The sequence below is a fragment of the Silurus aristotelis genome (genome assembly GCF_946808225.1).
Source record: "Silurus aristotelis genome assembly, chromosome: 10".
NCBI classification, from domain to species: Eukaryota; Metazoa; Chordata; class Actinopteri; order Siluriformes; family Siluridae; genus Silurus; species Silurus aristotelis.
In genome coordinates, this window is record NC_139583.1 from 9,457,227 (window position 1) to 9,470,277 (window position 13,051).

The 13,051-nt window shown below is 35.2% G+C and overlaps 1 protein-coding gene and 1 long non-coding RNA gene across 4 annotated transcripts; one reads left to right on the forward strand and one right to left on the reverse strand.

The window, feature by feature from the left end:
• Positions 1-1,614: 1,614 nt before the first annotated feature.
• On the forward strand, positions 1,615-10,867 carry slc23a4 (solute carrier family 23 member 4). Of its 3 annotated transcripts, none has more exons than XM_083551561.1 (12): positions 1,615-1,839; positions 4,077-4,217; positions 4,366-4,420; positions 5,991-6,150; positions 6,246-6,427; positions 7,052-7,172; positions 7,278-7,434; positions 8,747-9,000; positions 9,123-9,287; positions 9,374-9,482; positions 9,672-9,767; positions 9,928-10,867. In XM_083551561.1, the coding sequence occupies exons 2-12, from the start codon at positions 4,187-4,189 to the stop codon at positions 10,179-10,181; spliced, it is 1,584 nt and encodes a 527-aa protein (XP_083407687.1). In that variant the 5' UTR covers positions 1,615-1,839; positions 4,077-4,186; the 3' UTR covers positions 10,182-10,867. The 3 variants fall into 3 exon arrangements, with proteins under 3 accessions (XP_083407687.1, XP_083407688.1, XP_083407686.1); XM_083551562.1 differs by having other exon boundaries at positions 4,114-4,217; XM_083551560.1 differs by having other exon boundaries at positions 1,616-1,839; positions 4,366-4,523.
• Positions 9,403-11,667, reverse strand: LOC310731734. The gene is made up of 3 exons (XR_014535286.1): positions 11,571-11,667; positions 11,259-11,392; positions 9,403-9,503 (listed from the first exon to the last, which is right to left on the reverse strand). It is a non-coding gene; the product is annotated as an uncharacterized lncRNA (long non-coding RNA).
• Positions 11,668-13,051: the final 1,384 nt, after the last annotated feature.

Sequence of the window (13,051 nt, forward strand, 5' to 3'; positions counted from 1 at the left end):
TCTTATCCTACACCTTTCCATTCGTAAAAGAGAACGGAGCGTAAAAAAAAACAAACAGAGCAAAATGGCAAAAAACATATTTATGTTAAATCAACATGAATTCCTTCTTAGGCACATGATATGTGTGGCTAATGTGGACAAATGGAGAGCAGAATGTACACAATCTAAAAGTAGCACACAACTGGATGATTAGATTTAAGTTTGGGTTGCTGGATGGCAATCATGTGGTGCTGAGGTCCGCTTTCCAGTGAACTTACAGTATAATTAACCCAGAGCAAGCCAAGTGATTCTTCATTCAGTTGCATGAATAAAAAGCAGCAGCATTTCCTAGTGAAACCTAAAACAATAAGCACTTCATAAGACTGTGTTGGAGGTTACATAGTTACAATGCTTAAACAGCCTAGAAAAAAAATGTCTATCATGTTACAGTATGACTCCTTATAAATCTTTCTGGAGAACCTCTACTCAATGATGTTAGGAATTAATTTGCTTTAATCCCTTAAATAAAAGCAGACATAGATCATTGAAATATTATTGAATTATTGAAAGCTTTTGAATGATTTAAAGACTTGGAGATGAGATCAGTATTGTATATTTCTAGAAGATACTTGTGTTTGAATATATAATTTTGGGTTGGGAGGAAGTAGCTCAGCGGATAAGATGTAAGAATTCTGACCAGAAGGTCATGGATTTAATTCCCAGCACCACTAAGCTGCCACTGCTGAGCCCTTGAGCAAGGGCCTTAGGCTCAATTTATGCTTTTATACCTTTATAACTGAGATAACTGTATGTCACTGTAGATAAAGGCATCTGCCAAATGCAGTAATTGAACATTTTGGTAACATGGTTGGTGCTGTGGTGATAAATCTAATGGACCAGAAAATCAATACACATTTTAAAGAAGTCAAGGCAGTTTCCCAGAACCTTCTCTACATACTTAATAGTAATGGCACCATGCGTTCTTTGTGCAGATTAGAAGATTTGAAATGATCAAAGGATGAAATTATCTGATAAAATGTATCATCATCTCCTCAGTATTATCAGTGTTGCTGGAATAGAACACTTTATTGCAAGAGTATACCAGCATGACTGTTACAGTTACTGAATACTAGATGCCTGGGAAAAAAAAAAGCTTGCTAGCTTGTTTTGATGAGTATATGTACTTTAATCAGAGCTTTTGATCTGAATGCTACATGCTACAATAACACCACTGAGCTTAGTATAGAGATTTACAAAAATCTATACTGGTCTGATTTGATTAATCAGATGTATCACTCCTTTACTAACTGTCTATTTGAGCAACCCGAAAGCTTATAGCAACAAACTAGCTTATCCTTGTAGATATTTAGTAACAGTACACACCTGGTTGCTTTCGGTCTCTTGAATTCAGAATATCATATACTTTAGGATCTTCATGTTTATTGTGTGATCTGTATTTTATTATTTGGTTTGATTTGCACACACACATTTGTGTGTGTGTGTGTGTGTGTGAGAGAGAGAGGGAGAGAGAGAGAGAGAGAAAGAGAGAGAGAGAGAGAGAGAGAGAGAGAGAGAGAGAGAGAGAGAGAGAGAGAGAGAGAGGGACAGCCTTCTACATTTTTGGCATGAGTTTTCTAGTCAGCTGCTTTTTTAGCCCTGGTCAATCAAGCTCACATGATTAGCTGATAGTTCTCATTTTAATCAGTCTGAGCAGTTTCTTCCTGCTCCCCATTTTTGCTTTTACTCTTCAATAATTTTTGATTGCCTTTTTTTTTTTTTTTTTTACAAATTTCGAAAACCTTTTGGGATTCTAGACCAATGGCTCCAAAAAAGGAAAGCAGGGGCAACCATTCATTTGATGTAAGTATACTTCATATATTCTGGTTATTGAGAACAAAAGTAATTGCTGTATGGTGTATACCAAAAGAATGTACCTGAAGTGTTCTGTAATACACTTCACTACACTACACAAGTATACACTACACTTCACTTCACTACACTATACAAGTATACTGTTTATGGTTATGATTTTATCAAGCCATTTGTCTTTGCAGAAACTTGATTATAACTGTAATTTAGTGCCAATAAATTTGAAAAGCTTTTATTAACATCATTGCTCCCAACCACTAGCAAACGTATTTAAATTCCATTCTTTCAAATCTATTGGATATCAGCTATTGTGGCTTATTTCTCTTTATCAAATTTTGAAATACTAGGGTTGGGTCAGAACTAGTTGCTATCAAATAGAGATCAGATTTTGCTCATGCTTAAGTTAGTTAATAAGAACAGAAGCTGTCATAGAATCTACTACAGGTGTTAAAAACAACAACTGAAGGGGTTTTCGACAGGTAATAATGAAATAATAATAAAATTTAATAATGATAATAATAATGTAACAAGTAATAATATAATAACAAGTTTAACTCGGTTTACTTTTTATGCTAGCATGTAATAATATTTATATACTAATGTGCTGGAGTATACCTATATTTAACATTTGGTATTAGTTCATTTCAATTAAATGTTTATTTATATAGAGCAATGGACATTGTCCTCTGTTTTATATAATTAAATATATTAAGAATATAACTTTTAATTGTATGAATTACAATTCTAAGTTTATCCCTTAAAAGTGGAAAAATAATGAACAAGCCAACGGCCACAGTGACAAGGAAAACCTTCTTGCGATGGTATTCTTGCGAAGTGTACTCTGATGAAAACAGTTTGTATCAACTGTTGTTCTAAGATATTGTAGCAGACTGTTTATATTAGTCACAGTCCACATCCAATATCATGGTTCTTAAATTAAGCCCTGCTCAGTATCTTTAGCCTAATCAAGGGCAACCATCTTCAGCTGTGAGTAGTCTCCAATTAAAAAACATTCTATCTAGAAGTATTGCATCAGGATGAATCAGGCAGGTCCGGAACAAAGAAAAGGACTGGACTGGTATCTAAGGATCATGTTTAACTCAAAGGGGTGAGGGTGGGAAACAGGGAGAGAAAACATTAATAGATAGATAGATAGATAGATAGATAGATAGATAGATAGATAGATAGATAGATAGATAGATAGATAGATAGATAGATAGATAGATAGAGAGAGAGAGAGAGAGAGAGAGAGAGAGAGAGAGAGAGTATATTTGCAGTTTCACTTTGATATGCTTTGTCTAAAAAGGTCTTAGAGAGGTGCAATTAATGTCTAGCATACTTGCAAGTAAAAAACACTCTATGTATACATCAAGTACAGATTAATTATATTTATGTATACGTTTATTTACATTTACTTTTGATACCAGACGGTCCTAATAGAAAAATACACTTTGTTTAAGTCTTTGTTTGGTCAGATATGGTTATAAAACTTATTCGTAAGTATAGTACCTAGTAATGAATTTTGCCAAAAATTAGTAGCATTCACGTGACAGGATTGTGTCCATGAGGGTAAACCAATTGAAAACCTTAAAAAGTACATCACAATTAAACAAACACTTGTCAAGCATTCAAATATTTGCCTTGAATAAAATAGAAAGTATTTTAGAACACTGAATTCTATTTTGTATAAACATATATAATAAAAAAAAAAGCAAATTTGTTTTAAAATCAGTGTTCAACTTTCCCAGCCTGATCTCATTACCCAGACACATGCTGCTAGATCATTTCACTTAAAAAATGTAATAAAAAAATTACTTTAGTTTTCTTGTTTGTTTTTGTATTTTGTGTTTTGTTCTCTTTCCTATTCATTGCTGTACTGTATGTCTACCTTTTTTGTCATTATGCTTTACTCCATGCATGTTAACACATTAGGAGTTAACATACAGTAGGATCCAAAATAAAGAAATGCATAAACTGGACCAGTCTTTGTAAACATCAAGCTACGTTACTGCTGCAATAGTCTACCAAAAATGATGTATTATGCATTTATAAAACGCATCCTGCACTTAAAAGTATTTAAACTCCCCATTTAAAATTTTTTTTTTCTCTCTCTCTCTCTCTCTCTCTCTCTCTCTCTCTCTCTCTCTCTCTCTCTCTCTCTCTCTCTCTCTCTCTCTCTCTCTCTCTCTCTCTCTCTCTGTATAATTCTGCTGATCTTTGCTTTCCAGGCTAATAGCATTATAAATAATTTCTGTGGCTTGACAGAGGGGCAGAATGCAGACTTGTCAGAAGACGACAATAGAAACAAACTTGCTTACTGTGTAACTGATGTACCACCATGGTACCTGTGCATCATCCTGGGAATTCAGGTCAGTTCATGTCCTGTTCTCAAGCAATTTTCTGTAGGTCCTTTTTAATTTCCTTCACCCTAAAAATAAACAAAGTCTTTAGAGTAACTGATGAAACATATTAAACTTTAAACAAAATCAATAAATCATCTCATTTTGTGATTCTCAGCACTTTCTTACTGCGTTTGGAGGAATCCTCACCATCCCGCTTATCCTGTCTCAGGGTCTGTGTCTGCAACATGATGGACTGACTCAGAGCCACCTGATTAGCACCATGTTCTTTGTTTCAGGAATATGCACCTTATTGCAGGTCACCTTTGGTATCAGGTAGCCATCGTCTTTAAAAGCACTCTTTGAGGAATGTGGGAATTTTTGGGAAAATCATGGGCATGAACTCAATTAATTGCAAATCTAATAAGCCTATATTTTATTCACAATACAACATAGAAAACATATCAAATGCTTAAACTGAGAAAATTTTATTTAAAAGAAAAAACAATCAAACATTGCAACACGTCTCAAAATGGGACAGGGTAACAAAAGTCTATAAAACTTGTGTTATTAAAATGATAGAGCTGGAGAAACTATTTGCAAGTAATTCGTTTAATTGACAGGTCAGTAAGTTGATTGGGTATTATTATAGTATCTTAGTGTTTCTCATGTCTCCCAGAAGTAAAGATGGCCAGAGCTTCAACACTCTGTGAAAGACTGTATCTACAAATTGTGGAACAATTTCTGAATAATGTTCCTCAACACAAAATTGCAAAACTTGAATATTATTTACAGTAAAAATTATCATTCAAAGTTCAAAAGAATCTGGAGAAATCTCTGTGCACAATGAGCCTATGATCTTCAGGTACTACATTTAAAACAGTCATGATTTTGTAATGGAAATCACAGCATGAGTTCAATAACACTTCAGAAATCATTGTATGTTTACACAGTTTTCCACTTCATCCACAAGCACTGGTTAAATCTCTATCATGCAATGAAGAAGGCATACGTGAACATGATTAAAATGCTGCCATCCTCTCTGGGCCAAAAGTTATTTATAATGTTCTAAAGCAATGTGGAAAACTGTTTATTAAAATAATGAAAAAACCTTCATGATTAAGCATTCTTAATCTAAAAATAGGTGACATTGCTTGATTCTATCATCTGAATTAAGGATTAGACCGTTAGACAGTTCTCTTAAATTGCACAGTAAATCTGAACACTAAATATATATGTGTGTGGTGGAACTGATTAGCTCAGGAACTGAAGACTTTAATAGGATTACATAAGAATTTAGAATTGTATGTCTGAGTTCAACACACTTTAAATCCACATTCCACTGGTTTGTTCATGCTGGGACTCTATATCAGAGGAATGGGGATCAGAGTCTTGAGGACTTAACTGGAATTTTATATGGGATGCCATAGCCGTAAAGAGATCGACAAAATAAGTGCTCTATTGTGTATACTGTAGAACGAGTCGGAGAAGGAAAGGCTTTTGAGAATCTTTCTAGCACCACTTAAATGTCTTTTTTTACTTCTGATGGTAACTATTCTAGAATGAATCATGAGTTATCAATCATACAGTATCAAGTTTAGATGGGAGTTGGTAGCACAGTGGTTAAGGCATTGGACTTTGGATCAGAAGGTCACAAGTTCAAATCCCACCAAAACTCCCCTGCTTAGTTGTAAGTGCTCTGAATGAGGGTGTCTGCCAAATGCAATACATGTAGATGTGGTATGTCTCATTCTTATGACCTTAAATGTAAAATGTTTCGTTAAACTCTCGTCTTAATAATAGGTTGCCTATTCTTCAAGGTGGGACGTTTACTCTTCTAGCACCCACAACATCCTTGCTGTCCATGCCAGATTGGGTATGTCCTGCCTGGACCCAGAATGCCACCCTGGTCAACACATCCTCCCCTGAGTTCATCCAGGTCTGGCAAAGTCGCATACAGGTGGTGAGTGTTACAGTTGAACTTAAGAGCTTAGTTAAAACTGGAAACTGTGCTAAAGTATTTGGAACAACTGCTATTTTTTTGTTATTGTTTAACAGATTCAGGGATCCATAATGGTGGGCTCCTTGTTCCAGGTCCTGGTGGGATTCTCTGGTCTAATTGGTCTGTTTATGCGATTCATTGGTCCCCTGACAATTGCACCCACCATCTCACTTATAGGCCTTTCTTTGTTTGATTCTACTGGAATGAATGCAGGAAACCACTGGGGAATCTCAGCCATGTGGGTGCAAATAAGTGCAACTATTCACTTTTACTGAGAGTGGCATAAGTACAATGTCAATTTTAGTCGTATCATTATATAGACACATGATTGTGAATTATACAGTAAATGATTTGAAAAAATGAAGTTTTGTGACAGTTTTGTGAACCTGACTATCACACCCATGTCTGCTTTTTGAACATCTCATTCTAGATAAAGTCTCCCTTTGCTGACCTTCCATTGTTAATTTTTTTCAGAGTGACAGAAAGGATTTGTATTCATCGAGCATAATAAGTGAGAATAGGCATTGATGTTGGGTGAACAGACCTGTGGTGAAGTCAGCATTCAAATTCATCTCACAGTAGTTTAGTGGGGTGAGGTCAAAGCTCTGTGCATGCCACCTTGGTTCTTTAACTGGTCCTTACATGACACAACATATCCTTTATGTAGCTGGCTATGAGCATAAAGGCAAAGACATGCTGGAACAGGTCTGAACCCCATTGTTCCCTTTAGGACACACAGTTGTGTGCTTGTATGTTTGTGGCACCAGCTGGGAGAAGAACCACATATGGGTGTGATGGTCAGGTGTAAAATGTGTAAAAAGTAAAATATCAAAGCGACATAACATTAACTTTCTTTCCACAGGACAACATGTTTAATTGTGATGTTTTCCCAGTATCTCCATCACATTGCCATTCCTTTACCTGCATACAGCAAGACCAAAAAGTTTCACATCCGCAAGATAAACATCTTTCAGATCCTTCCGGTAAGCGAAAAAAAAAAGACAAAAAAGAAAATGCTTTTAACCTGAACATTGTGAGGTGTTTAAATTAAATCTTGTGCATTCCTCTTTGAACTTTTTTCTCCACAGGTCCTCCTGGGCATTACTGTTTCATGGTTGATCTGTTACCTTCTGACTCTCTATAATGTCCTCCCATCTGATCCGAAGCATTATGGGTATCTTGCTCGCACAGACATTAAAAAAGATGTAATGGTAAATGCACCTTGGTTCAGGTTCCCATATCCAGGTATTTAAAATCTGTATTTGAATCAGTATTTACGTATAAATCATGTATCTATCGAACTACAATTGAATTGTATTACAAAAGCAACAAAAACAACAAAACTCTATTTTGCTGCTCCATTTTGTGCCATGTAAGATAATGATTTACCTGGAATTTCACTGGGGCAATAAACTTGTGTTGATGCTAAAAACTACTAACACTGCTAAAGCACATACATGGTGTGCCAGAAAAGATAATCAGAAAAACAAAATCTGATGTTTATGTGTATTCTGTCACTTCCACAATTTTAAGAGATAAAAATGAATTTAACAGCTTATTTAACTGCTGACTATCACATGGCAGGAAGTGACAAAGTAATAATCACTTAATGTCATGCAAATTCCTCTTGTATCTTGGCTAGATTAGATATTTTTCTTCAATTTCAAATCCCAAAATTATCAAGAGGAATCTTAAAGAGAGTAAGGTATAGCACAGTTTCTTTAGCCATAAAGATACAGTAAAATTAGCTAGTCATAGGTTTCTGTAAGCTCAGGTCCTGTATGTAGAAGAGACCAGATCGTGTTATATTCATAATAGCATGGAATTTTTATTATACAGCAATAACAGTGTTGCACAAGGTTTCAAATAAACAACATCATTTAGATAGTGATGTTAACAGGAAGAATCTAATTAGGTTAAAATAAGCTAGTAAAGGCTTTTAACAATATCGTACAATACACTGGTTAGAAAGTTAAATAGTAAAGGTTTTATTGTTGCATATCTATTGTAGGTTATTACACTGTGTGTTTCTGTGTCTAGAGTTTTGTGACTCTGTGTTTGGCTGGTAAGCAGGGCAGAGTGAAAGGGCACACGTCGCCGCAATGAATAAAATGAAATACTAAGAAAAATACTAAGAAATATAGAAATAAAACCAACAGTACCACAATGCTTTTTTGATGGAAAAGCACTGAATACATGCAAACACACTTTATACACATTAATATGAAATTTAAACATAGTAGGTTAGATAAAACCTACTTATTCTTAAAGTAAATCTACCTAAATTTGAGCCACTAACCACTACTGACATCACAATAAATTCAATGCTGCTCACATTTACTAAACAAAGTGAACATATAAAAAAAAGAGAGCATATAAAAAAGAGAACATATAATGTCTATATACATATAATGCACATTCCTGAAGCAGATATAAGTTATTAAATGGAGTCAAACTGAATTAATCTACAGTACACCGTGCATATTATGTAAATTGTTCACTGAAATAGTTTCAGTTGGCAGGTTTTTTTCTGAATTCGTTGTCTTTGAAATTGTAGGTCAGTGGGGTTTGCCCACTGTGAGTCTGGCAGGGGTGTTAGGAATCCTGGCAGGAGTCATATCCTCTATGATTGAGTCAATAGGTGACTATTATGCTTGTGCCAAGTTAAGTGGTGCTCCACCTCCACCCAGACATGCAATCAACAGGGGGATTGGGATTGAAGGCCTTGGCTGCCTGTTGGCTGGAGCATGGGGGACAGGAAATGGTACCACTTCCTATAGTGAGAATGTAGGTGCACTGGGCATCACTAAGGTGAGAGGCTATTAAGTTCTTTCAGACCACTCCATAATTTTAGATACACCACTACAGGATTTGAGTAATGTTATAAAATAGATGAAAACTGTAAAATGTTATTTTTTACTTTTCTTGTGCAGGTTGGTAGCCGCATTGTGATTGTTGCCAGTGGTGTCATCATGATCATTATGGGGTTGTTTGGAAAAATCGGAGCCATGTTTAGTACGATCCCGACACCAGTCATTGGAGGGATGCTTTTAGTTATGTTTGGCGTCATAACTGCAGTCGGGGTGCAAAATCTACAGGTGGGATGATTATTTTCAGTTGAGAATGATGACGTATTGTAATAACCAAATAACCAAAACTAAACTCTGTGCTAATCTCTTTATAGTATGCAGATATGAACTCTTCTCGTAACATCTTTATCTTCGGCTTCTCGATGTTTACGGGGCTTGTCATTCCAAACTGGATAATAAAAAATCCTGATGCCTTAAACACAGGTGTGTTTATTGGTGTTGCAACTGCACAATAAAAATTATAAAAGACGACATTACATTATTTCACATTTGCTGATGATAAAAGCAGATAAAGGATATATATTTTTCACATATATATTTATAACATAAACAAATGTCACAAATTTCACAGTCTCAGACTAATGTATTTATATGCTAATGTCTATGCTTCAGGAATTGTGGAACTGGATCAAGTTTTCCAGGTTCTTTTAACAACCGGCATGTTTGTTGGAGGATTTTTTGGATTTATTCTAGATAACACAATCCCAGGTGAGTTGCATACAGCACACAGCATTTCCTTAAGCCTGGCTGAAATTAATTTACTCTAAACCTCAGAATTAATAGTTTCAGTAATAAGCCTAAAATAAACGTAATTAATTGACTAAACTATAGTGACCTTGTCCGAGCATTTTTTTTATTGCTCTTGTAGGAACAAAACACGAGCGAGGCATGACTGTGTGGAACAAGGTGAATGAAGAAGAGTCTGAGAACACTGCAGAAAGTGAGGAGGTCTACAACCCTCCCTGTAACATCAGTTCTTATTTTGCTTCCTACTCCTGGGTTAGATATATACCTTTTTGCCCCTCACATAAAGCCAGACCACGTAATGACTCATCCAATAGCTCTGTTCTCTCAAAAAAGTGCAATGATGACTCGCATATCATAGTAGCAGTTGCACTGTAATCTTTCATAGTGACTCTTAATGAAAAATTGTTTAGAAGGACCACCACATTTTTTGTTAAATACATGTTTTAATATCCCAGTGTGGATTTAAACTGTGAAAGTTAAAGTCACTGTAAAATGTTATATGTTCAGAACTTAGGTGAGCTGAGGCAGCTGTTTATGATTTGGATGTATTTATTTTATATCTGAACCAATTTTCCAGATCATCTTGAGTGTTATATTGTAACCATATATTTTATGATATTTTGAATGTAGCATTGCTCTGAAGAACTGTGGTTTTGCATTAGTTTGTGATTCAATAAACCAAAATAGCCACATCCAAAGTACAGACCTTTTCTTGTAAACTACAGTCTTAGAATTATGTGATGTTAAATTTTAATTATTTGCAAAGATTTTAATTTGAATGTTATTATTTAAAAATTGTATGACATGAATCTGAATTTTGAACTGAAATAGTATTTCTAAAATCTGAATGTAAAATAAAAAGTATTAAGTATATTAATTATGTAGAAAATTATGAAGCATACATCTATCGGTTAATTCACATCAAGCAACTGAACACAGAAACCCTTTTTTCTGTTCAAAATGAGGCATTTTGCATTTTTCTAAATGTATTTGTTCATAATTAAGAATGAAATTTCAAAACTAACCATAAAACCTGAATTAAATTCAGATTTAGAATTAAATGGTTCTAATGCTATACAAGTTTTACATACGGTATATGAGTGTTGTATATATGTGTGCTTGTGTGTTCACTTGTGTGATTTTATTAAAATGTATAATGCTTTTAGAAATATGAACATATAAACCCTTTAAATCCCTACCCATGCCTATTTTCAGCACAAAATGGATTGCTTGTCATTGAAAAAAAATGCTGAGCTTACATGTGAGCAATGATTGATAATCTAGTTGATGGTTAAGTCATGTTTTATGGCTTTGTAGAGGCTGATAAACACTCAGTTTGTTGATGTTGCTCACTGGCCTGAGCTATTTTCTTGGTTGTGTACACCAAAGTCAGCACTGTGCACTCAAAGTCTTCCCTCCTAAAAACACCCACGTCTTGGGTCATGGGCAAACCTCTGGCACCGATTTGGGAATATGTCCTCACAGATGACTTCTAGCTTTTGCATCTTACGAAGTGTTGCTAATTCTTTGTCATGTACTAAAAACTGGCCTTCATCATTATCAAACTCCAGTCCGTCCAGAAGAATCTAACAAGTCGGAATGAGAAGTCAGCTTACTGCTTTTACAATCAATTTATAATGGCATTTTTTATAATCTTTTAGTTACTTTAATCCCACTTAGACTTTGTAAATAAATTGCTGCATCTTTTTGCAGAAATATAAACAAACGTGTACAATAGTAACAAATTGTTTGCTTTCTCCTCACCTCATACAGCAAATTGACATCATTTACAGACTTTTGAAATACAGGATTTACCAATGGTGCCACGCCCCTCTTCACCCTGAATGTAGAAGGGTAAAGAGATTGTTATATGTTATTTATCTGGATCTGAACCACAGCGAATAATAAGTGTGGATAAGGCAGAGTACAACCTTCCATAAATATCTTCTACTAACATTTTTCTATCACAGAGGATGAAATTCCACAAACTTGCATTAAGCAGTTTTTTAAACCAAAGATTAAAAGCATTGTCACATAAGGTCTTTGATACCATACATGCCATTCAAAGATATGTCTTTTCTACTGAACGCCTTGCGTCTTTATCTTTTTATTATGTGTAACCCTACATTTTGACCCACTGACTGATCCTAATCTTTTAAAGGAAAAGATTTGTGGCATTTTAAAGCACTGAAACACATGCAGGCCTGGTGCACTACAGGTGCTGTCTGGTCTATATAAAATAAATTAAACTGTGAGTCACATATGATAGTATCCTCTGGAGGGCATCCAAAGTGTAACTGGATAAACCCGTGGAGATGAAAAGGTCCAGAATTACATTCGTTAATCTCTTATGATCGTATCTTATATTCGAGATACAGCGATCACATTGCTAAATTTTGCTATGTAATAGCAACATGTTGAGCTATCTAAAGCTGCTCAATCCTCCTTAAATTTTCATTATCTTATTATTGAAGAAGCACTTTTTGGCTACTCTTCCCATTCAATGAATACCTTCTGACAGCTCTTTGCAGGTTAGTGGCAGTCTCTTCATTGGCTCCACAATGCACAAATCTCAAAATATCTGAATTATTATAAACACACCTGTAATGAATCACTAAATCTACTTTGTCTACTTTACATGACCTTGTCCAAATGGCCAAAGTCCAATGCCTTAACCACTAAGCGACCGCCTCCGGTACATATCCAACATATCCTGTTAGATATGAACATGGAAAATAAAAGTAAATACGCTGTATATAACTTCAGAGAGAATGGAGCAGGTCAGACGAGTGTAACTAATGTAATGACAGGACATGAGAAAATGTAAGGGTCTGAATAAGAGTCTGCAATCCAATAAACAAAGAATAATGTCAAAAACAAGTAGAATTTGACAGAGAGGCCCTCTGGTGGTGATGGGGTGAATTGTCTCGTATTAGTGTGCCTCAGCATTGCTAAATGTGTTACCAGACGTGCCTCATGTGATTTTATAATGAGAACCAGTGTGACAGTAAAGTCATTCACGTGGCACAATGGTGGAGTGGGTAGTGTTGCCTCCTCACAGCTCCTGCTTCCCTGTAGACTTTGATTTCACTCTTTTTCTTGCACAGTCCAAAAAATGCAGGAAGCAGATTAAATTCAATTAACAAGAGGTGTGAATAAGTGTCTAAATACATTCCTGGGCATAACAAAATGAACCAAGCCTAAAATGCAAAATAAAATAGCTTTTAATGAAAACTTTTAAATAG